Here is a 23,222-nt window from a genome sequence, read left to right as displayed (position 1 = left end):
CGGAGAAGCAGTTCGACCCTGACTTGGGGCAGCTGTTCTCCATGCCACAGCACAGAACTGCTTTGGACCCCCCCCCCCCCCCGTGAATTTCTAAAGCAGCTTTCCTTGACAGCAGCTTCACAAATAACAAGGCCCAGTTCAGAAGTCACAAGCAAATTTCAGCTAGTTCCTGATGGGTGGGAGTCTGGGGGGCTACCAGGCTGTGTGACGGTGGGCACCTGAATGTGGGCATCTCCTGCCTGAGGGTTGTTCCTAGCCTCAGAGCCTGAACCAGAATTAAACCTGGATTCATCCTTCAGGAGAGGGAACCCTCTATAAACTCCTGATTCCTCCATGCTAGGCTGGGATCTACCCCTCTTTTATTTGCGCTAGTAATGGGGGTGGGTGAGGCTATTTATTTATTTATTTTATTCGATTTGTGCTCTGCCCTCCCCACACCAGCAGGCTCAGGGCGGATATACTGCCCGCTGGGTGTATGTGCGAAACCTGTGTGTGCAGAAGAGGCAGGAAGGAGGCCGGCGCCCGTTTGCTTCCAGGTGTGGGCAGGCCCCGTTGCTGAGATGCATTGAAAAAGTCAAATGTTCTCCCAGGGCATTTGTGTTTGGTGAAGAAAGGGAGGTTGTGCCCCCCCCCCCCCGTGCTCCTCCACGTGCACAGAACCACCCTGAGAATCTCAGCTGTTGCTTTCTATAATAAGCATGTTCCTTGCCCCTCTGGCTCCATCAGGCCAGGGTCAACCCTCTGCTAAGAAGAGGTACTGCGTTCATGCCCCATCCTTGCCGTGAATAAGGGTGAGAAGTCTGTTAGCAGGTAATGGGTTCACTGCCTGCTGCAAGAGAGACTTTTGCAAACTTTCGTCAGGGTGTTTTGTTTTTTAAAGAGTAGTACCCACTTTGTATTCCGCTTGTCTGTACTTCCTGTTGATCTCTCCATCTGAATTGCCTGCTATGAGGCACCAGATTTTCAGTGTGCTGCCCAGGTGCTGTGTGCAGTGTCCAGAGGAATGCTGAGCACGCTAGCCGTAAACTCTCAAGGGCTGATGGGACACAGAGTCCCTCTTCCTCAGTGCGCCTTCGTTAAGAATGTGAAGAAACGTACAGTGTGTGTGCCCCCCCCCCCCACACACACAAGATGGTGTGGCCCTTGTTTTTCAGCCTGTAAGTCTTGCTTTGCGTTTGCCCGGGGCGCTGAATCTCTTAGCATTCTTCTGGCCTGTCTCTCTGAGTGACACTGTTGTCTTCCCTTTTCTTTCTAGATCTGAACCGTAGCACACTAGGACCCCATTATGAGAATGCTAACTGGGTAGCCATCTCTTCCAGTAGTGATTCCAGCACAAATTGGGATAAAGTCCTTGTAGAGGGCTCCGATAAGGAGGCATGGCCCTTGATTCCCGGCAGTGACGCGGAGCTGGCTGCGGAATGTGTGGACACTGACTCTGCCTCGAGCTCCGGGTCAGAGAGGAACCTCACACTCATGGCTTCAAGAGGCCCAGGCATGGATATCGGCAGTGTGCCGGGCAGCATGGGGCGTAGCTCTCCAGCCAAGTTCGGCAGCGGTAACAACAGCAATAACGTGAGCAGCGGCAGCATGAGCAGGCCGTGGGGTGTGGCACCCAGCACCACGGCGAGCACCTGTCCCCTTTCTGCGGATGCTTCAAAGGGCATATTGGAAAGTAGCAACGGTAGAATGAACACTAGGGGCGCCCTCCATCCTTCGTCCAGTGGAGGATTAAATCCCCGCACTTTGCATCCTAGTGGCAGCCGTGGTGCCTGGCCCATGTTGGAGAGCAGCGGGGCCCCCTTGAAAGGGCCCGAAGGCAGCCAGGGGCCGAGCGATCCCAACGGGAGCGCTAACCTTGGCTCCTGGGGAAGCCTCCCGGAGAGCAACTGTGATTCCCCAGAAAATGGTACCAGGAAGATTTCGTGGAGCGGGCAACCTCAGAACCTTAACCCAGAAATGAATGGACCAAATAGTCACACTACTAACTTGATGACCTCTAGTTTACCAAACTCCGCTGGCTCTGTGCAGGTGAACGAGCCAGCTGGCGGCAACACGGGGCCCGGGGCCTGGTGTGTGAGTGGCAGGAGCTCTCTGCCTCTGCCCCAGACCTCGCCGGCCATCAGCAGCCCTTCCATTTCCCACCTGAGCAATGGCGAAACAACAAGGGGCAGCACTGCCTGGGTGGGCACCTATGGCTCCACTTACTCCGGAGACCAATGCTCAGACGCCAGCAGCCAAGCCAACAGCGACACTGTGAATGCAACTCCAATGCAGCCTGGTCTCAGCAGGGCCAGCGGCACAAACTTTGAAACCCGTGCGGATAAAGGAGCGGGGGGAGGGGCGGGAGCAGGGACAGCCGGCGCCCCCGGCCTGCCTTGGGGGGGCGGGGGTGGGGCAGGCTCGGGAGGCAGCAGGAGAGGCTGGTGTGGCCCTGTTCAAAGTACTGGCTTAGCGGACGGGGAGTGGAGCAAACTGCCAAGCAGTCATCCCTCTGAGAACGGCAGTGGGGGCGCTAAGAAGTTTAGGGGCTTGTGGCAGTCTGCCAAGGAGGAGGATGTGAGTGTGGAGGGGCAGAGTTCTGCAGACTCTCTGGTCTCGGAGCAGCACAGCAGATGGGCCAAGGCCAGTCCTGGGGGCAGCGAAGCAGACCCCAGCAGCCCCAAGGACAGAGTGTTGGCAGAAGGTGCCAGTCATGAGAGAAGGAAAGCTGACCAGTATGCGCTACTCCAAAGCATAGTGAACAGAACGGGCCTCGACCCACGGGTCCTTTCTAACTCTGGCTGGGGACAGACGCCAATCAAACAGAACGCTTCCTGGGATACAGCAGTGTCCCCACAAGGGCAGAGAAAGGCTGACAATGGCACTGAGGCCTGGGAAGGCTGTAGCTCAGGAGGAGACGTGGAGAGGCCCAGCCTCAATGGCACTGCTGGCTTTTCAGGGTCAGGTTGGGGTGAGCCAAAGTCTGCAACAAAATGGGGAGATTCCAAAGTCTCCAGCAGCCAGGGGGGCTGGGAGCGACCAGCTGCTTCTGCACTGGCCAAAGGCAATCAATCGTGGGTGGGTGGCAAAGACGACAAGTCCTCCTCATCCCCTTGGAGTGATGCAGAGAAGTTCAAACCAGGATGGGGAGAAGGGCAGAAGGCAAACTCTGGGTGGGCGGGCTCAGTTGTTGACAGCTGGGGAGAGAACTTGAGGAGCAATCATTGGAGCGAGGTGGAAAAGTCCAGTTCTGGCAGTAGCGACAGTGACAGGTCCACGCCTGGTGCTACTCACTGGGGAGGGAGCCGAGCCAACCCAACTTCCTCTTCAGGACGAGGGGAGCCTGCCAAACTAAGCCAAAGCCAGGGCTGGGGGGAGCCTTCCAAGCCAAATCGCTCTCAGAGCTGGGAGGCAGCGAAGCCACCGGGCTCACCTGATTGGAACAAACAACAAGATGTTGGGACCTGGGGGGTGCAGCCGACCCTAAGCAAGACGCCGGGCCTGGGATGGCTGGGTGGGCCGATGCCTGCACCAGCCAAGGAAGAAGAGCCCACTGGGTGGGAGGAGCCATCCCCTGAATCAATTCGCCGTAAAATGGAAATTGACGACGGGACTTCTGCTTGGGGGGACCCAAGCAGGTACAACTACAAGAATGTGAATATGTGGAACAAGAACACTCCAAGGGGGGGCGACTCTTTGGAGCAGCAAGCACATGGCCCTCAGCAGCGATTGCCTTCCCATGCGGAGCTGGGCGCTGGCCCAGAAAACAGCAGCAGTGGCTCTGGTAAGCCCTCCTTTGGGGTGTGGTCCATATAGAGGGTGGGAGCGGGTGTCTTCCCCCCCCCTTACCGCTCACGTGACTGTTCAGTTTTTCTGTACGCGGGAGTTGGTTGTCTGTGCTGCAGGTGTCGCTGTAGAGTGAATTCTCATCCCAGCTTGTAAATGAAATTTGTTCCACCGATAGAAGCCTCTTTCCATTGCTTGCTTAGAGCCGTAGCCTCGCCATAGCTGTGGCCTCTTCTCACTCCTAGGAGTGGCAGTAGAAGAATGCAAGCTTTCTGCCTGGTCAGAAGCGAAACTGTTTTGCCACTCTTAAACCCAGAAAACTGAGTACAGACTTGGACCTTCCTACTGACTTCTGTCTCTTTCAAAAGGTTGGGGAGAGCCCCCTCCTGCACCCAGTATGGTAGACAATGGCACATCAGCGTGGGGCAAGCCTGTCGATACGGGTACAAGCTGGGCAGAGTCCATCAGTGATGCAGGGAGCGCTGGGAGCTGGGGGAGCGTATCTGTTAGTCAACCGGCTCCTAATAAAGCTGGTAGGTGGCAAGCGTGTGCTTGGGGGGCAAAGACGACCCTGGTGGGAAAGCTGGCGGCATTCTATGGGTTTGGCTTAATATGAGAAGAGAAGCAGAGTGGCCGAGGGACTTGGTTTGAGGAGGGTCCTCTTCCGTCTGGGCTGAGCTGCTTCGCAATCTGTAAAATGGGATGACAGTTTGTGTGTCAGATGCTTTGAGTTTAATCCACAGTTCTCCGTTGATGACTGAATGTATTTGAATGCCTAAGGGCCCAAGTCTATGCAAGTTCCAGATGGCTGGTGTGGGGGCGACATGCCGTTGACGGGGAATCACCAAACCAGCTGGGAGGAAACGGAGGATGTTGAGATCGGAATGTGGAACAGCAACTCATCCCAAGATGCCAGCGCATCTCTGAATTGGCTGCCATATGCAAAGAGATTGCCTTCCAAGGTGAGTCCTAAGTTTGGTTGAAAAACAGAACCCCCTGGAGGCTGGAGACCGTCTGCATAAACCCTTTTCCAGGCACCTAATAATACTGGGTGTTCTCAGACAGGCAGAGTTCGAGGAGCTGGGTGTCCCTGGGCCCTGCCTGCTTTTTGAGAACGGCTTGATGGTAGTTCCCATGGAATTAACGTGCGAGGCAGATCTTGTTTTCCAGCCAGCACTTGCCTCCCCGTCCCCAGTAGGTGGTGTTGACTGCTCTGGTCCCTGCGGGCATCTGTTCCTTTTTAATTCTGTGCATTTTTTAGTCTGTGCCTTTTGAAATTCTGTGTTTTTTAAAGGCTTCTTAATTGAACTGTTACGCTTTGCACCTTGTTATCTTAGGGTTTTTTCCTTGGTTTAGGGAACAATAAAAAATGGAAATAAGCAAGATGAAACATGGATAAATCCATTTGTTAAGCAATTTGCCAATCTCGGCTTTTCTGTAAGTATTGTTCAGGTCTTCTACTCCGAATAGCCTAGCTTTCTGCCTCTTTGCAGAGACAGACCCCACCCCACTTCCTTGTCCCTCTTGTTCTTCACACGCTTAGGGGGATGGGAGGGAGGGAGTTACAGCTTTAAAGGCCCCCCCTCCGTCACACTCTGCGGCAGAGTAAGAAAACGCTGGGAGAGGAGTGTCCGTTGTGTGTGCTCAGTGCTGTGTCTTGACCTTGTGTTGGGTTCTTGCTTCACAAATCTCGTCTCCTGCAGAGAGAATCACCCGAAGAACTTATGCACAGCAATAAGATGGACGTGTCTGGAGGTGAGAAAGGGAGTGACAGAGAACCCTCTGCGGATTTGTTATGCAAATCCCTTTTTTGCAGGGGAGCTTCTAACCCACACCCTATCCAAGTGGCTCAGTGGGATTCTTTTTTCCGCTGCCATTCCCCTTGGAGCTGGTGACTGAAAGGAGCAATACTGAGCGTGCTGTGGCCTGAAGCAGCTCTTCCTGGGATGTACTTGCTGTGCAATCATCCTGCTCCCCCGGAAGAGTTTGGAGCCCAGCCCGGCAAAGGTTTTGTGTTGTGTGCTCCTTCAGATGGGCTCAGGAGAAAAGTGACCTGCCCTGTAGGCCAGAGGACCTGTTGTGCCCTGCGGTGCAGTTGCCCAGTCAAGGAGGACTTTGCACGGCCAGGGCTGGCCTGCTGGTCTCCTCTGCAGCCGAGGGGGTGGGGTGGGGTGGGGTTGGGAGCAAGGACCGCTTCGTTGCAGCTGCCCTGAGGGTGGTCTTCTGCCTTCCCAGGAGTCTTGCCAGACAAACGAATGGAGATGGAGAAGCACAGCCTGGCCGCTGGCGATTACAGCCGAGTGGTGGGGAAAGTTCCTTGCTCCCGTCCTCAGATTGCCAAAGAGTCTTCCGTGGATCGAAGTCCTTACTTGGATAAGGTGTGTGGGTGGGGCAGGGGAGGTGCCTGCTGGCCCCTGAAGAACAGCTGGGGATTATTACTGGCTCACCCCCAAATTCTTGCTCTTCTGGCTGTGAGCCATTTGGATTCTTACTTCGGGCTTGGGCGGAATCAGCACTGTCCGGCAGCCCTGTAAGTTCTTCACTGTCATTGCTGAGAGGAGAGTCAGGGGGATCCAAAGGTCAGTTCTCTTCAAAGGCGAGTCAGTCTCCTCCTGCTAAACATGTTTGTTCAGCCAAAGGAATGCTCGCCGCACTTGCTTTCCCACAGAATCTGTCTCCCGTGCATAAGCCAGAAAAGCCCCTGTGTCTCTAGGAGGAAATTCAGTGAGCGTGGGGAGGAAGCATATGCCTCTGAGCATAAAGGCCTTCCTAATTAACTCCAGCAGGAGCATCTGATCTCGTTTGCTTTCAGCTGCTTTGGAGGTGAATTCCTGCCTCTCTTCTCTCCGATCAGGGCATGTTAAAGTCCTCCTGTACCGGTTTTATGCTTGGCGCAGTGGTGAATTGGGTTGACCAGTCAAGGCCCCTGCTGTGCTCCCGGAGCTGTTTTGCTGAAAGCTGTCATACCTTGGGAGGGTTCCTAACTCCTCTCTCCTGTCCTCTGCCTCTTTCTTCCCTTCTGCCCTCCTCGCCCTGCTTCACCGGCTCTCTGTTGCTCCTCCAACTTGTCTGCATGGCCAGGATGGCCTTCTTGTAGCAGATGATCCTCCAAACATGCAGTTTATGTCCAGTCAGAACATGAAGCCTCCCCTGCCACACAGTGCACTACCTAATCAGGCCCTCGGCTCCCTCACCGGGCTGGGCATGCAAAACTTGAATTCTGTTCGACAGGTAAGGCTGTGAACTTCTTCCTTCCCTTCTGTGGTACTTCCATGCATTTGTTTGCTTTTATATGCTCTCTTGGGCTACTGGCATAATGGGCGGTGGGGCCTGATCCCAACAGGGTGCTGGCTGAGGCACAAGCGCTTCCGGGTACAGTCTCTTGTGGGAACCAGGCTACTTGTACAAAGCAGCTGCGGAGCTGTGGATTGAGACCCCAGGTGAGAGCCAGGCCCCCTGGGAATGTGCTTCACCAAGCCTCAGCAGTCAGCGTTTCAACCTTTGGGCCCTTTTCCCGTGGTGAGAAGTCCAGCTGGCCATATGCACCAGCTAGCTGCTTCCTGGTGGACTCTCTGCCTCCCGGACCCTGCATGCAGACCGGCTTTGCAAAAGACAAATGTACAGCAGCCCTTGGAAATTCCGCCCTCGTCCCTTCCCTTTCGCTTTGTTGCATGGCACTAGCAAGCAGCCCGAGTCCCCACTTGGCCCCGTCTTGTTTCAGTCCCTCTTTCTTTCACGTGCCGAGCTATCCATCTTCTTTGGCTTCTTTCGCTAACTACTCAACTCCTCCATTGCTGAAGAGTTGGTGTCTCCGTAGTGCCAGCCTCACCACAAGGCTCCAGGTGTGTCTAGAGGTGAAACATTTCTGGAATTTCTTCCCTGGAAATATTGAAGCCATGGGGTGGGGGGATTGAAACTTTGGGACAAATTGAAATATATGCCATACTTAACTTTCCTATCAAACCAAAACTACTTTTGCTGATTGAGCAACATAAAATGCATCATTTGTAACTTGGCTAGCATATAATGTTATAATGTTTGGTATATTTATGGAATTTAAGTTTTGTATAAAAAAAAATTGCAAGTATACCCACAATTTGAGAAATAGTTGAAACCCTGTGGCACCATAACAGATGTATCTTTAATTTTTGCCGTCTGAGAGGTAGGAAAAAATAAAAGTAGGAAGTAGAAAACAAATTCTGTAGTAAACAGAAAGTGTATTATTTTGATCAGTAACTCAGAGTCAGAATATGTAGGACTACCAGCATGTTTAGACACTAAGCTAAACTTTATAACATTGAAAACGCTGAACTCTACAATGTATTATCCTTAAACACATTACAGCATATTAAGTGTTGCCAAAATTATTTATATTTAAATTATCATTATTGAAAATGTTTTATACCTTTTCAGTATGAGGGGTTTTCTCCAGTGGTCCCCAAAGTTTCCCAAAGTCTTCAGGGGGGAATAGAAGACCCCTCCCCCCAATTTTCCCTCCCCTGCCACAGGCCCCTAGTTGTGTCTTGCTTGTTCAGCATACAGTTGTGGACACAGACAGGGATATCACCAGGAAAAAAGCAACAATAGAAATCCAGATCTGGGTTCCGGGGGCAGGTGGGGGGGGGTGAGAACAGGGTAAAATTCTCCAATCTGGTTTGATAAGATTGGAGAACCACAAATTTATTTGGTCATTATTTTCTAAGAGGAAAACTAACCGGGAGGGAGCAGGTCATTTTTCAAGAAAACTCCACCAAATTTGCGGGGAACCTGCTCCTGACTGTCTTATAAAGACAGTCCAAAATGTCAGGAGGTTTGGACCTTGGGGTCCAGTTCTGTGAGCCTCTGAACCAGGTGCCCCTAGCCACGCTCCATTGTTTCTTCTGGGGAAAAGAGTCAACACTGACTCCTGTTACAGAAACGTACTGGGGCAAGGCTGCCATGACCCAAATGCAAGCTCAGCACACAGAAAGCCCAAGAAACCAAACAGATGCCCCCCCCCCAACCCAAGTGCCCCCTGAGCACGTCGCCCAGCCCCTCTCCATTGTTTCCTGTGGTGGGAAAGTTTCCAAGCTGGCTTCCAGGCAGGAACACCCAGGAGCAAGGCTGCCTCTGTCCAGAGCACACTCCAAATGCAAGCTCAGCCAAGAGAAAGCCCAGCAGAACCAAAGTGGAGCAAAGGGACCAATCCCTCCAGAACCAAAGTGAAACAAGGGGACCAACCTCAGACTAGAGAATCGTGTCAAGACAGCGACTTCCACCCAAACCATACTGAAGCACGGGACGTTGCTGCAACTGAGCCCAAACGAAGCAGTGTCACTCACAGGCGCCAGGCAGACAGGGTTGCTCCTGCACGGACGGGCCACTTACTCCCCCCTCCTTGTCTCACTCCCCCTCCTCGCTACCTTTGCTTCACTCCCCCTTCCCTCCTCGCCCCTCCCCTCTTGGAAAAAAATGCAGAAGCCCAAGAAGGAGCCAAGTTTCCTGGACTGACCCGGATTTGTCTGGGAGTCTTGATGCAGGTCCCTGGACCGGATCCAGGATTCTCTGATTTGGTTCAGGAAAGCCAACTTTAGCTTTTCCCCCAAGTCCTGGACCCAGACCGCACACCTCTAGACATAGGCCATTGTGCAGTCTGGATGTATGGAGGTCTGGGTTGCCAGCTCAGCTCAGGTGAAGAGAGGGGCAGGGGCCTCTTCTGTGCCAAGGGGGGGGGCGCATCTTGGAGCCCCAGGACGGGCGGCTTTCCTTTGCCCAGCTGTGCTCTCGAGATGCTTCTCTGTTAACAATGGATGTCCTTGGCGTAGGCAAAATACGGGCCAGTCTCCCCATCCTGTCATAGCAAGGAGGCTTAGTCACTGGGGGAGACAAATTCAGGGTGGCAGTGAGATTCAGGGGATAGGTGTGAGAGACTTGGGTTCAAGTCCTTGCTGGGCTGTGGTGGCTTCGGTGAGCTGCTGCGTCGTGGAGTTGTAGGGATATGCTCAGCGACCTGCTTGTCCTTTTCGCGCTGCTCAGCTGCCTTGATTGCTTCCTTCCTTTCTCCAGAATGGCCACGCTAGCACCTTTGGGAACCCCGCTGCACAGTCCCGCGGTCTGCCACCACCGGCAGCACAGCCTCCGAACTCCTCTCAGCCTAGTCCACGTGCTCAAGTGCCTCCACCCTTGCTCTCCCCTCAGGTAGGAGTGTGTGTGTGTGTGTGTGTGTGTGTGTGTGAGGGAGAGGGAGAGCTTTCTCTTGGCATGTGGCGGATGTTCCTGAACGCCTGGCCCGGGCCCTCTTCTCCGTCCGTTGAGGTGCTTTCCTCCTTCAGCCTCTCCGCTCTCCCCCAAGGCCAGCTAGGCAGGGTCTTGGGGCTGTTCCTGCCGCCTCCTCCTCCTCCTCAAATGATGGAAATCCTGAAACTCTCTGCCCAGGAAACGTCAACCCAGCCTGCGACGTGGTGCTTTTCAGGGCCAAATGTAGCAGCGGGAGGATGCCCTGCCTCCTCCCCCATTGAAGATCCAGGCCCCTGGGGTCCCCTCCCTGCTCCCCAAGGGCAGAGCGGTGTGTCTGAGAGGGGACCTCTTGTCTTGCCTTCTCTGCTGTGCAGGCTCCGGTCTCCCTGCTGAAGTATGCACCAAACAACGGGGGGCTGAACCCACTCTTCAGCCCACAGCAGGTAGCCATGTTGAACCAACTCTCCCAGTTAAACCAGCTTTCCCAGATCTCCCAGTTACAAGTAAGTGGAGCAGTTTCACGTCTCTGCCCCGCCCCCCGCCCCCCCCAGCTGCACTCCTGACCCCCCCCCCCTCATTCTCTGACGCCGGGGGGGCTGCTCCTTCACAGCGCTTCCTGGCCCAGCAGAGGAAGGTCCAGACTCAGAGAAACGCGCCTGTTGGTGGCCGTCAGCAGGAGCAGCAGGTACCATTTTTGCTTCGTGTTTTATTTTCAAGCTGGAAGAAAGCTGCACGTGAAAGAAACAACCGGTCTCTTTCCTTAATAGTTTTTTTTGGGGGGGGGGGAGGGGGGCGGTCTGGGCCTTGGAACTATTAGTTCCAATCTTCTTACCATAACATGCAAAGGCTTCTGTGAAACTGTCTCGGGAAATGGTTAGCTGCTAAGAGGGCCACATCTGAATGGTAGAGAACACACACACACACACACACACTGTGTACAGGACTGTTTTTTGCATGCATGAGCTGGTGGGAGGCAGAAATGTGTGTGAAAGTGTGTGTGTATGTGGTGTACATTGTCCTGTCTCTATTAGAGGATCTTTGACATTATTTGCTGTTTCTTCCACTGTGTGATATGAACGCTGTCATGGAGAGAAAAGCTAGCTGTCACTTTTATGGTGCCTGACATGGGAGAGGGACAGTTCTCGGCTCCAACACATCCTTGTGTCAAAAAGGAAGTGCTGTTTGATCTGTGATCACCTTAGGATTGGGCCAAAAGGAGTTCCCGGCCTCTTGGGGTCCAGAACCGTAAGAGCAGATTGAGTACCTTGTCTGAGAGCCCATGTGGGATGCCTACTCAAAGGCTGCTGTGTGTGTGTGTGTGTGTGAGAGAGAGAGAGAGAGAGAGAGAGAAAGATCCCACCCATCCGTCCCGATGGGGCAGATGTCCAGCAAACTCTTAAGTCCTTTTTAGCTAGGACTTGTTGTCTTTTATTTTCCTTAGCTTGTTACCTTTAAAATTTACCTGCATTTTTCTTTGTGTTGTGGCTGTAGTAAATAAAATTAGTCAGGAGAGACTTTTTGCAACAATTCTTTCCTACTTGCCTGACTGAAAAGCCAGGGCTACCAGAATCCTTCTCGGGGCACGTGTGCAATTGCCCGGGCACAAGGAAGGACTCCCAGGGTGGTGGCACACAAGAAGAGGTCCCCACATCCTAACTTGCTAGGTTGTGGGGAGAGAGGTTAGAGCATGCACTTTCCCTACCGCAGCTTGCATGGAAAGGGCACCATACCTGAGAGAGAGAAAGAGTATACCTGGTTGGCCGGGAGCAGGGAAGGACATGACATGGTCACAGTGGTGTGTGGGGCAAAGAATTGTGAGTGATCTGTGAGTTAGCACAGTTGCCACACAACTCTGTGGCATAAAATCAGGCATTGTAAAGGTGCAGAGATTTTTGTTTGTAGGGATGTTTTTGTTGGGCAGGAAATGAAGTCCTTGTTCCTTTGCTAGCTGGTAATTGGAAATGTATACAAAAGAAAAAAGAGAAGCACCCTTAGAGACAAGACTCTACAGACCTGAGTGGAGACCCACATCTACGGGACTAGGAACCAGTATTGACAATAAGTATCATAAATATTTTAAGTATTTTTTTCATGCAGTACACATCTAATAAGTTATATAAAGTGACGTAGTGCATACAATATCAAAAGCAAAATATACAAGAATAATTCATATGCAAGATTCATAAATAGATAGCGGGAAATAACATTCAACGATAGACGGCCAGTGAACAAATAGTATTTACAGTCACTTCTTCCAAAGTATTTTCTTGGTCTCAAAATGGAGATGCCAAAGAGAGCCAAAACAGGCCCTTGAAAAATTGTGGTGAACCCCTGCACCTCTCCAGAGGAAACTTGTAATAATGATGCTCTCATCTTATTAGATACCGTTTGGACGGAACAAGGAAGACGGCAGATACCAAGGATTAAAGGGCCAATGTGAGGAGCGTCGGGCTGCCGCTTGAAATTTACAAGGCGTCAGCGTGGGTGAGTCTTAGCTTCAAAAGGGTCTTCGATCCTTGGTATCTGCCGTCTTCCTTGTTCCGTCCAAACGATATCTAATAAGATGAGAGCATCATTATTACAAGTTTCCTCTGGAGAGGTGCAGGGGTTCACCACAATTTTTCAAGGGCCTGTTTTGGCTCTCTTTGGCATCTCCATTTTGAGACTTCAAGAAAATACTTTGGAAGAAGTGACTGTAAATACTATTTGTTCACTGGCCGTCTATTGTTGAATGTTATTTCCCGCTATCTATTTATGAATCTTGTATATGAATTATTCTTGTATATTTTGCTTTTGATATTGTATGCACTAAATCACTTTATATAACTTATTAGATGTATATTGCATGAAAAAAAATACTTAAAATAAATATGATACTTATTCTTGTCAATACTGGTTTCTAGTCCCTTAGATGTGGGCGTCCACTCAGGTCTGTGAAGGAAATTGGAAATGGGCATTTCTTTTTGATGCAGAGCTATGACTGACCAAGTTCCTTTGTTTGCAGGCAAACATTATTCCGTCAGCCGCAGTACAGTGTTGTGCGTGTGTATATGTATGCATGCGTGCGTGCTGGCTTCCGTGTGCTCTCACAGCGTGGGTGCAGTTAGTGGGTGGCAAACTGGCCTGAGAGTGTTTTCAACTAGCCGAGCACTGCTGAAGCCACCCCAGGGGCCTCTGGTGTTACACAGCCTTCCCTGTGCCCTTTGTTCTCACTTCCCCCCCACCCCTCTCTCTCTGTGCCTTGAAGAACCGCTCCCTGGGCCTGCAGCAGCCATGCCAGTTGGATCCCGGCTTGTTCCTGAAGCAGCAGCAGCAGCAGCAGCAGCTCCAGCCACCTGCCTTGAAGTCTTTCCTGGAGAGCGAGCTGCAAAAAGGGTCGGCGCAGAGCAGTCCCTTCAGCAGCAGCTTCCCTCTTGGTGGGTCTGGACTCAGCAGCGGCCCCTGAGGAGGACCTGGCTGGGCAGCCAAGAACAGTCTGGCTGATCCAGAAGGCCCACTGCCTGGCACCGTGGTTAATGTTCCCCTGGCTCCTTGCTCTCCCTTCCTCGTGTTCCTTTTTGCCTGTCAGCTCCAGCTCAGATCTTGGACCTCAAGAAAGAGGAGTGCTTGGGCCTGGGCTCAAATTACATGGCAGGCGTTGAGGCATGGGGTGGGATTTGTGCCACAACACACACACACACACACACACACATACTCTGTGGTATGCCTGCCGAGAGGAGGCTTCTTTCACTGAGTCCGTTGCTTGGAGATCTGGTCCCAGGAACAATCTGGGTCATCCTGCTGCTGCTGTCACGAACTGGTGGGCAGTGAGGGACCCAGCCCAGAAAGCGGCGGTGTGTAAGATGGGGCCTGGCTGTCTTGCCGCTCCCTTATCCGCTTCCCTGTTACAGGAAAGAAGGTGCCCATGATTTGCACTGCTACCAAAGCCAGTGACTGGGGCAGGCCTAGACCTTGGCAGGGAGGCCGCCTCATGGAGTGACCTAGTTCTTCAGAGGAGTCAAAACTCAAGAGATTTCTTTTGAGAAAAGGAGTCTTTGCGCAGCTTAGAAGGATACACTGTCTGTTGAGGATATTTGAGTTTGAACACCACAAGCCTTCTCTGCATTGCCGTTTGATAGCTGAGTGCAAATAATGCAGTGAAGTTACGCTGTGCTGATTAAAGAGGCAGAAAGTTTATTTGAGGAAATTACGTACTTGAGAGTAAAGGGGAGAGATAGATCCTAGCTATCTGACTACATCTTGCAGAGAGAGAGAAGAAGTGTGGCAGGAGAGAGAAGAAGCAGGATATTGCCCTGTTTAGCCCACTAGGAGACAAGACAAGGAAATGACCCCCAGGAAACAAGAGAGGTGCTGCCCTCACTGTCCTGACTAAGTGATCCTTGCTGCCCCCTGCATAGAAGGCTCTTCTTCCTTCTTGCTACTGCAGTACACCAGACATTGCTATTTCCAACACCGTTTTCACTGTGACATTAATTGGCAGCCACAAGCACAGATTTCCACACTGGAAACTGATGTTAATCAGTTGAAGTCCAGGAAGTGGGATCTTGTGCAGGCTGAATGATTTCCTTGGGAGGGAGGGAGGGAGGGGACCTTGGTGGGAAGAATTGGGAGTCAGAGAAGACAGCTCCTATGTTCGTTTCCTTCTCAATAGCAGGACTGAACTCCAACTTGAATGTAAACGTGGATGTGAGCAGTATTAAAGAGCCACAGTCCCGGCTAAGGAAATGGACGACTGTGGATAGCATTTCTGCTAATACGTCTCTGGATCAAAATGTCAGCAAAAATGGTAGGTTTGAGGGCCCCCCAAAAACCTCTCTGCCACTTTGTGCAGATCCATTCAAAGTTACGTGAATAGCATGTAGTCTGTTTTTTAAAAAAAAACAGACAGGTGGTGAAAACATGTAAATTATAGAATAGCTGTGAATAGTTTCAGAATAGCTGGGAAGGATTTCATGAAGACGTGTATCTAAATCCTGGAAATTGAATCACTGCTTGAAAGGTTGCTTGTTTGGGATGCTTTGCTCTGAAATTGAGACTTCTTGTAGAAACCAACATCGTTGTGAAGTATTTGTGGTTTTGCAAAGAACGGGACATGTAGATTGGGAGTGGCCCATGAATGGCTGGGGGCTGGAGACCACGAGGGGGCGAAATGCTAAAGGCACATCCCTTGCCGGTGCTGCTCGCCTGGTTCTGGGGGCCAGGAAATGTCTTTGCTGGAAGTGGAAGCTTGGCGAAGGGGTGCCCCAGGTGCCAAATTCTGCCCATGCAGATACACGTGGGGAACTGCCAGTCCCCTTTGGAGTGCTGTAGGAAGACTTTCCCTTGCCCCCATGGGAAGGGGAGGGCTTTGTGGCACAGGGAGGGGTTTGGGTGCAACCTGATTCAGAGACCCGGCAGTTGGCCTTCTTTCCTGCCCTCCACAGGTGCTATTTCGAGTGGCTTCAGGCTGGAGGAAACCCCCTTTGTCCCGTATGACTTCCTGAATAGCAGTAATTCGCCAGCCAGTCCTCCGGGCTCGATTGGGGATGGTTGGCCACGTGCCAAATCGCCTAATGGTTCTAGCAGTGTCAATTGGCCACCAGGTGAGTTTCTGCAGGGCGGGGAGGGGGGGTTGTGAGCACTGGAGGCTGTGCTGGCAGCCAGCCCCCTTTCCTTTCCTTGGGGGGCAGGAGAAAAACAGGGAGTTGCCTTGCAGGGGGTGGGGAGTTCTCCAAGTCTGATGTGATGATGACGTGCTGGGGGGGGGATCACTGACAGCTTTTTGGGCCTCAGAGGTGGTCCCTGCTGCTTGGCCGACTCTTAACACCAAGAGCCAATGAAGAGGAGCCCTGTGAGATGTGTCTGTAGCTGGCCGGGGCCCTCGCAGGGGAGGGGGGACTTGTTTCTCCCCTGGTATTTCTGCCTGCAAAACTTGCCTGGGACCAGGCTGGATTGTGTGTGGGGGGTGGGGGGGCAGCATAAATGTCAAGGAACAGAGCTGGAATTCCCTGGTGTGTCTTCTAGGCAGGATTGGTGCCCCTGGCATCTAGCCAGGAAAGGCAATCCAGAGGGATGCCAAGGACAGAAAGCCCCTGCCGGATCCAGGCCGTGTTTTCCTCATGCCCAAGCCAGACCTTCTCGCTCCTGTGTCCATAGAGCTGGTGTCCTCCAGGCCTCTGGAGCTGCTCTGCCTTCCCCCATTCCAATGCCTTGCCCTCCAGAGAGGGAAATTAGATTCCTGGCTGATAGGGCCCGAGAGGGGGGGGGGTCTCTTCTGACTGCCCGCACTCTGAGAGGCCTTTGCTGCCTCTTGGACAGCCAGCCCTTCGTTCCCTCCTGGCGGCTGCACTTTGGAACCAAGACGGGTTCAGTGGCTGCTGCTGTTCCACGAGGCCTTTGCCTGCCTGCTGCAGCCGTCACCCCTGGAACTCACCGGGACCGACCAGCGTGTGTCCCCCACCCCCACCCCACCCCGCTGTTTGAAATAATATGGCTCCAGGGAGTTGGGCGTGATTGTCCATCTTGCCCTGAAGTCTAAGCCTCTGGGGAGAGGGAGATGGGGAGCCCACCGTACCAGACCTGGCCTCCTAATCGTTATTTTGGTAATTCTAGAGTTCCGGCCTGGTGAGCCCTGGAAAGGTTATCCAAACATCGACCCTGAAACTGACCCCTACATCACTCCCGGCAGCGTCACAAACAATCTGTCCATTCACACTGTGCGGGAGGCTGACCACCTCAGGGACAGGAGCACTGGTATGTCTTCCGAGGCAGCTTCTGCTGGCAGTGTGGAGGAGAAACCAGAGGGGTTGGGTGGGATGTGTTTGGGAGACCCAGCTTTAAGAAGCTCTGCGCACACCCTCACTCAGCGGAAAGGAACCCAGTCTTAGCAGCCAGAGTCCGCAGCGGAGTGGCCGCGCTGGTGCTTGGTTTGGCGGGTGGAGGGGGCAAGGAGGGCTGCATTCCGAGGGAGGGCTTGAGAAGCGCCCAGGCTCCCTTGGTGGCCTGTGCAGAGCACCTGCAAGGCGAGCTCCCCTTGTGCTGGGGCCTCAGAAGGGCCAGGATCGCAGCAGCCTGAGCTGCCAACGCAGAGCCGCTTCCTTCCTGGCAGGGTCATCCTCATCTCTGAACACCGTGCTGCCTTCGACTAGTGCCTGGTCATCCGTTCGTGCCTCCAACTACAATGTTTCCCTCAGCAGTACAGCACAAAGCACTTCAGGTGGGAGCTGCCCTTCATCCCCATCATCTGCTCCCCCCACCCATTTGCATTACTGGCTGCTTCCGTTTCACCCCTCCTCGTCTCACCTTGCCGTCCATGTTTTGCCTCCTCCTTCCACTCCCCAGCCAGAAACAGTGACTCCAAATCCACGTGGTCCCCTGCTTCCATGACCAACACCTCTCTGGCTCATGAGCTGTGGAAGGTTCCTTTGCCCCCCAAGGGCATCTCTGCCCCGCCACGCCCGCCACCGGGGCTAACCGGGCAGAAGCTGCCTTTGTCCACCTGGGACAACTCCCTGCGACTGGGGGCCAGCTGGAGCAATCCCGAGGTCAGATACACCCCTGGTAAGAGCTTTGCCTGCATCCCACTTACTGCTTGGCGCAGGCTAGGCAGGATTTTCGTGGGAGTCCAGCCTTTTCTTTCTAAGCAAGGAATCTGCAGAGACTTGCCTGGACCCTCCCTCCAACAGAACTCTGAGTGTGGCTCCATTGAAGTCTAGGAAGAGTCTGGCCCCTGGGGCGCTGTGGGGAGGCATCCCTGCAGCCTGACTTTGTGGAGCAGAGCCTGCCACAGTCTCTTGGTCTCTCGTAGGTTCCCACTGGGCTGATAACAGCTCAGGGAGAGTAACCAGCTGCTGTCTCATCCTGAAAAATCTGACGCCACAGGTGAGTGGGGCCTCGCCCTCCCTGGGGCTTCTCAGGCCCCTCCTGTCAGTAGCGTGCATGCCGCAACGTGTGTTGCTCCCTCCCCAGATTGACGGATCCACTCTGCGGACGTTGTGCATGCAGCACGGGCCTCTGATCACGTTCCACCTGAACCTCCCCCACGGCAACGCCTTGGTCCGCTACAGTTCGAAGGAAGAGGCGGTGAAGGCGCAGAAGTCCCTTCACATGTGAGTGCACGTAGCCGAGGGGGGAGGGCCCTGCTTCCCTTGAGCAGAAGCACAGGCACACGAGAGGTGTCTGGTGAGGGGACTTGCCTGCATCCCTCTCCATAAAAGGAGGAAGATGGGGGGCACAGAGCCATTTTTTAAAGAATTGTAGAAGGGCATCCTTTGAAATACTTGCTTGAGAGTTCTGTGCTCTGTGCTGTAGCACAACTGAACTTGGACCTGGAGGGGAGATGGTGGACACCCCCCCCCCAACCCAGTCCTTTGGCTGGAGTGAGCACCTTGGAGAAGAGGAAGCAGAGTGGCTTTCCTCATGTGGCCCGGCCCCTTCTGACCCTTCTGCTGGACTGCTTTCCCTGCACAGGTGTGTCTTGGGGAACACTACAATCCTTGCCGAGTTTGCCAGCGAAGAGGAGATCAGCCGCTTCTTTGCACAAGGCCAGTCTCTGACCCCCTCCCCAACCTGGCAAGCCCTGGGCACCAGCCAGAGCCGGCTGGCGCCCATGGATGGCTCCCATGCTTTCCCCAGCCGCAGCGACCTGAGCAATCACTGGAATGGTGCAGGGCTGCCAGGAGCCAGTAGTGGGGAGCTCCCTGCCACCTCCCTCTGGGGGAGCACTAACTATTCCTCCAGCCTCTGGGGGGGCTCCCTGGGCAGCAGCGACAGCCAGGGCGTGGGCAGCCCCTCTCCACTCAATGCATTCCTCTCTGTGGACCACCTGGGGGCAGGGGGGAGTCCATGTAACCCTCTTTCCTCCTTCAGCGAATGAAACTGTGACCTCAGAAGCTGCAAGGAAGCAGCACTGAATTTGGACTCAACCCGCCCCCCCCCCCCCAATCCCAGACCACCTGTCTCTTCAGGGGTCACCTGTGGAAACAGTTACTTTTGTGCACATTTTCCCAATTTTGTGTTACCCTCAAACATGCCAGTTGGAATACTTGAATCATGCAGGCCAATTCTATAATGTGAAAAAAGTTATGGATGGAGACTCCCAGCTAGTGCTTTTGGCAGTTTCACAAGCCTCCCCAGAGTCAGCTTGCTTTGCGTGTACGTGTGTCTGTCGTGTGGTTTTCCTTTGAATTGGTTCCATTTGTGCTGTTTGCTGATCATACTCGTGTTTGAGCCGTTGTCGCTCTGCACAGACTCGGCCTGCTTCCTGCCTGGCAATATTGTGATGAGGCAGCGGCTGTTTGCATGCAGCATTTCCTGGCTGCTGATGTCAGGGCCAGGGGGTTGCTCCACAGTGCCTGGAAGCCCGCCCAGCCACAATCAAGTACCTGACCAAGGACGAGGAGGATGGGCAAAGCCAGGATGCAGCCAAGACTTGGAACCCAGCCTGGTGCCCCTGGCAGGTTCTGCACTTTCAATAGGCTTCTGGGGTTTTTTATTTTCTGTGGGGGTAGGGAAGGGGCTCCTGTGTTGGGGGCACTGCCTTGTTTACAGAAATTGTGGTGGGTTTTTTTGAGAAACAATGTTTACTCTTCCTTCCCTTTAAAAAATATTTTTTAAAAATGACACCAACAGAAGCAGGGCTGATCGAGATGCTTCTTTCTCTCTGGGAATCCCGAGCAGTTCGTGGTGGCCATGTTGTGTGCGTGTGTGCGTAGCCTCTCCTCGCTTCCTGATTCACAGAGCGTGGCTCTCAGGAAAACCAAGGTCCCAGTCCAACTCCTATAGTTCCTTATAGGAAAAGAACATTTAGCACTGATCTTACGATTTGCTCAGTAAAACTTTCTTCTGCCAAAAATTGCTTCAAATCACTCAACCTGTCCTGCTTTCCAATGCTGGGGGGTGGGTGGGGGGTGGGTGGGCTTGGCCTCTGACATTCTTGATTCCTTCCCCACCTTTGCAAGTTTGTTCAGTGTTTAACCTTAAAGCCGAATTGAGTAACTATGCAGACTATAACAAAGGTCCTGGGCTTACAGAATTGTGTTGTATAAAATTTTAAATGTCGAAACGGTTCTTGAAACTATTTTTCTTGTGAAAGTGTTAAAATCGTCCTCTCCCCTCCCATTTCTTTTGCCACAAATGGTATTCTATTACTTGTTGCTTGTTTAGCTGGGAAGGCAAAAGAAAGACTAAACAAGGATAAAAATTTTAATTGTACTGAAAGACTCATTTCATTGCCTTGATTCTTAGCTGTTGTGTCTGAAGATGCTAAAGAAGTCAGTGGCTTTTTAACTGTTTACAAACAGGGGCGATTGTGAAATGTACAGTTGGGCTGTGTTTGGAAGTATGAAGTTTCTCCAGCTATTAATAAATCATGATACTTTGGGCTGCTTACCATAGAATTGTGTGACTGTGACTTCCTTCTCCCCCTCCCTTCCCATTGCTGTTGTATGTGTCTTGTTGGGTTTTACACACAGACAACGAAGGCTTGCAGTTCTGCCTGTCCCCACTTTTGGGGTAGCTCAGATCACAGAAGGACACTTGTAAAGAGAGAGAAGCAGGTGGGGGGAAAAGTGATGCTTTCTTGTTACTTGAGACTCAGTTATGTACAAGAAACCCTGGCTGCTCTAGGGCCAGGGCTCACTTGGAACTAGTCCCCTTTTTCTTTCTGGTAGCTGCCTGCACCCAACTCCCAGGATTTGGCCTCTCCCTGTTGGAGCCAGGTGCTGGGCTCCACCAGGGCTTGTCTGAAATGGGTGTTCCAGCCACAGCTGCCCTTAGGAGTCCCACCAGAAGAGTTTCCTGAGGGCTGGTCCTCAGACTTTGCCTCACTCCCCCTCCTCAAGCTGGGCACTCCGTCTCTGAGTTTGCGATGCGGACATAAAATGTGGCTGGTTTTGGACACGAAGCCTGGGGGTAAGGATTCAGGCTGTCCAGCTTCACTCCAGATTGGTGTGGCAATAGGAGTCAAGTTGCAAGCCTTTGTGCTGTAGAAGAGAGAAGCAAGGCATGAAGCTAGAAAGGAGCAGGTGGACATGGGGGTCGGAGATGGACTGGGGCAAGGAAGTAAGGTCTGTTTGCCCCCACCTCTGCTAGAGGCCAGTTCTCATCTCTGCACTTTGGGGACAGGCACAGAGAATGGTACTGAAGATGGCCGGATGTAGGAAAGGAGCCCCCCCCCCCCCAGAAACAGGAAAGGAATGGGGGGAGTTGGCTCTTAGGCTGCCCCACCGCTGCTTCAGAGGGCCAGATGAGATTGGATGGTCTTAGATTACCCCGGGGGGGAGGGGGAGATTTTATGTTTTGGCAAATGAGAGGGAGGGTGGTCTATCACAGGAAATTTTCACACAGTGTAACGTAATGGGCAGGAAACATTTTACAGTATCTACTGCTGGTAAATCTATTTGGGTTCCCATTTTGCTTCTAGTAAAGACATCAAAAAAGACAATATACCAGATTTCTGTCTTTGTTTAGTGCTGCATTGTGATGGACTACTTTCAGATATATATTTAACACACACTAATGTATATTGTTCTAATAATTACACTTTTAATTTAATTGTGATGTATCCTATCCCATTACAAATTATACAGTGTGATGCCATCTAGTCTTTTTATTTCTACACACTGTGTTCCTCTTTGGTGGTGTAACTGGAGGTTCATTGTCCATCTTCTGTGCAGTCCCACATGGGACTGCGCACACGCAGGCCTGCCAACTGGGAAATTTTTTCTAGCTAAAAGTCCACTAGGGGGCGCTCACCTGCTGAGTGTGCATGTGCAGCATTTCCCGCCGAACACAACATCCAGCTGCGGCGCCCCCTCACCCTCAGTTTCTTCTTTGCCGCCGACCGGTGAACATCTAGCTCGTCCGCTGCAAGAGAAAGAGCAGAAGGAGTTCCTTTCATTGTGGTGAGATCTAATCAGGCATTATGTCTGACAAAGCACTGTTCAAGTGCTGCTCTACTTGCTCAATGAAGATGACCAAGACAGATGGTCATTCAGTATGTCTGGAGTGCCTTGGCGAAACACACAATGTCTCCAAGTGCGAACATTGCCAGAAATTTACACCAAAGGCCAGGGCTGAGCGGGCCGCTAGGCTCCAGGCTATGCTGTGGAAGAGGGCCATGCTGGCAACTAATGGTTCTGAAGCCCCATCTAAGCCACCCTTGGTGAGTGGGAAATCGGCGCGGAGCGCATCATCTGCCGCTAGATCCGCTTCCCCCATGCGGACCCGGGAAGCCGCTCCCTCGGATCCGAGCATGATGGAGAAAACATCGAGCGGAAATTGGGGCCTGCCCATTCGGGGGCCTTTGGATTCAACTCGGATCCGCACTCCTCGGCCCAAGTCTCCGTCGACTCCGACCTCGAGCCAGAAAGGCACCTCGGATCCACCTATGCCTTCCAAGTCAGATCCGAAGAAGGGGGATCCGAGGACTTCGGATCTGAAATTCTCGGAGTCAGGGTGTGCTGTGCACGCCTTAACGGAGTCTACTTGCTCTGATCCGAGGAGTTCGGATCCGAAGACCTTGCCCTCGGATCCGAAGACTGTGGATCCGAAGGCTCGGGAGTGTGAGGGAGGAGTGGAGCAGGTGGAACCACTGGCGAAGAAAGCCAAAAAGAAGTCAAAACATAAGCACTCGACTGCTGTCCAGACTGATCAGAGTTGGGACAGACCCAAAACTCCATCACCTCGGATTAGATCTCCCTCTTGTCACTCTTCCTTAGATGAAGGGGAACTCTGTGAGGTCCCGTGGTCGGGCTCCCCTACGCGTACTGGGCGGAACCGTTTTTCTGATGAGGATCTACCTCCTCACTTCTCTTACCATCGAGGTTCAAGCAGATATGGTTCCGAATACTGGAGACTTCGCCAGACCTATGCGGCGGCCTTGGTTCGGGAGGATTGGGAGTTACCCGTTAGTGATTACTCCTGCTATGGATCTCCAGCTCACGAGACTTCTTACCATTACTCGGAGGCAGGTCGTGATCAGAGCCCTAGTCCTCCATCAGATCCTTCTCTGGATGAGATCATTATTGGCTCTGGCAGGATATCTCCTAATGAGGACTTTCGTCTGTATGCTGAGCAGATGCTGAGAATGGCCCGTTCGTTGGAAATTGAGATTTCGGCAGTCAACCCCAAACCTAAAGATAAGATTTTTTGCAATATATTTACTCGGGCAATCTGGCCACTATTGCCTTCCCAATCATAGAAGGTTTGGAGGAGGTTATCACCTCAGTGTGCGAGAAACCTGCTTCCATTCACCCTACTTC

General features: G+C 52.6%; 1 protein-coding gene across 4 annotated transcripts in view; it reads left to right on the top strand.

Moving 5' to 3' along the window:
• The window catches only part of TNRC6A (trinucleotide repeat containing adaptor 6A), a 42,988-nt gene extending 22,052 nt beyond the window's left edge, over positions 1 to 20,936 (top strand). Inside the window, exons 7-25 of one of the 4 annotated variants that reach the window (XM_054992373.1) lie at positions 1,256 to 3,763; positions 4,134 to 4,298; positions 4,546 to 4,727; positions 5,122 to 5,202; positions 5,469 to 5,520; positions 6,001 to 6,143; positions 6,847 to 6,996; positions 9,811 to 9,942; positions 10,356 to 10,484; positions 10,592 to 10,666; positions 13,229 to 13,397; positions 14,636 to 14,767; positions 15,405 to 15,563; positions 16,573 to 16,713; positions 17,069 to 17,176; positions 17,302 to 17,520; positions 17,768 to 17,841; positions 17,929 to 18,068; positions 18,430 to 20,936. In XM_054992373.1, the coding sequence (XP_054848348.1) occupies positions 1,256 to 3,763; positions 4,134 to 4,298; positions 4,546 to 4,727; positions 5,122 to 5,202; positions 5,469 to 5,520; positions 6,001 to 6,143; positions 6,847 to 6,996; positions 9,811 to 9,942; positions 10,356 to 10,484; positions 10,592 to 10,666; positions 13,229 to 13,397; positions 14,636 to 14,767; positions 15,405 to 15,563; positions 16,573 to 16,713; positions 17,069 to 17,176; positions 17,302 to 17,520; positions 17,768 to 17,841; positions 17,929 to 18,068; positions 18,430 to 18,835 (5,165 nt within the window). In that variant the 3' untranslated portion in view covers positions 18,836 to 20,936. Of the gene's footprint in view, positions 1 to 1,255; positions 3,764 to 4,133; positions 4,299 to 4,545; positions 4,728 to 5,121; positions 5,203 to 5,468; positions 5,521 to 6,000; positions 6,144 to 6,846; positions 6,997 to 9,810; positions 9,943 to 10,355; positions 10,485 to 10,591; positions 10,667 to 13,228; positions 13,398 to 14,632; positions 14,768 to 15,404; positions 15,564 to 16,572; positions 16,714 to 17,068; positions 17,177 to 17,301; positions 17,521 to 17,767; positions 17,842 to 17,928; positions 18,069 to 18,429 lie in introns of all 4 variants that reach the window. The other 3 variants (XM_054992372.1, XM_054992375.1, XM_054992374.1) reach the window with 3 other exon arrangements.
• Positions 20,937 to 23,222: the final 2,286 nt, after the last annotated feature.

The sequence above is a fragment of the Eublepharis macularius genome, chromosome 12 (assembly GCF_028583425.1).
Source record: "Eublepharis macularius isolate TG4126 chromosome 12, MPM_Emac_v1.0, whole genome shotgun sequence".
NCBI classification, from domain to species: Eukaryota; Metazoa; Chordata; class Lepidosauria; order Squamata; family Eublepharidae; genus Eublepharis; species Eublepharis macularius.
Note: the sequence above shows the minus strand (reverse complement) of the source record. Positions and strands in the feature narration are given on the sequence as shown.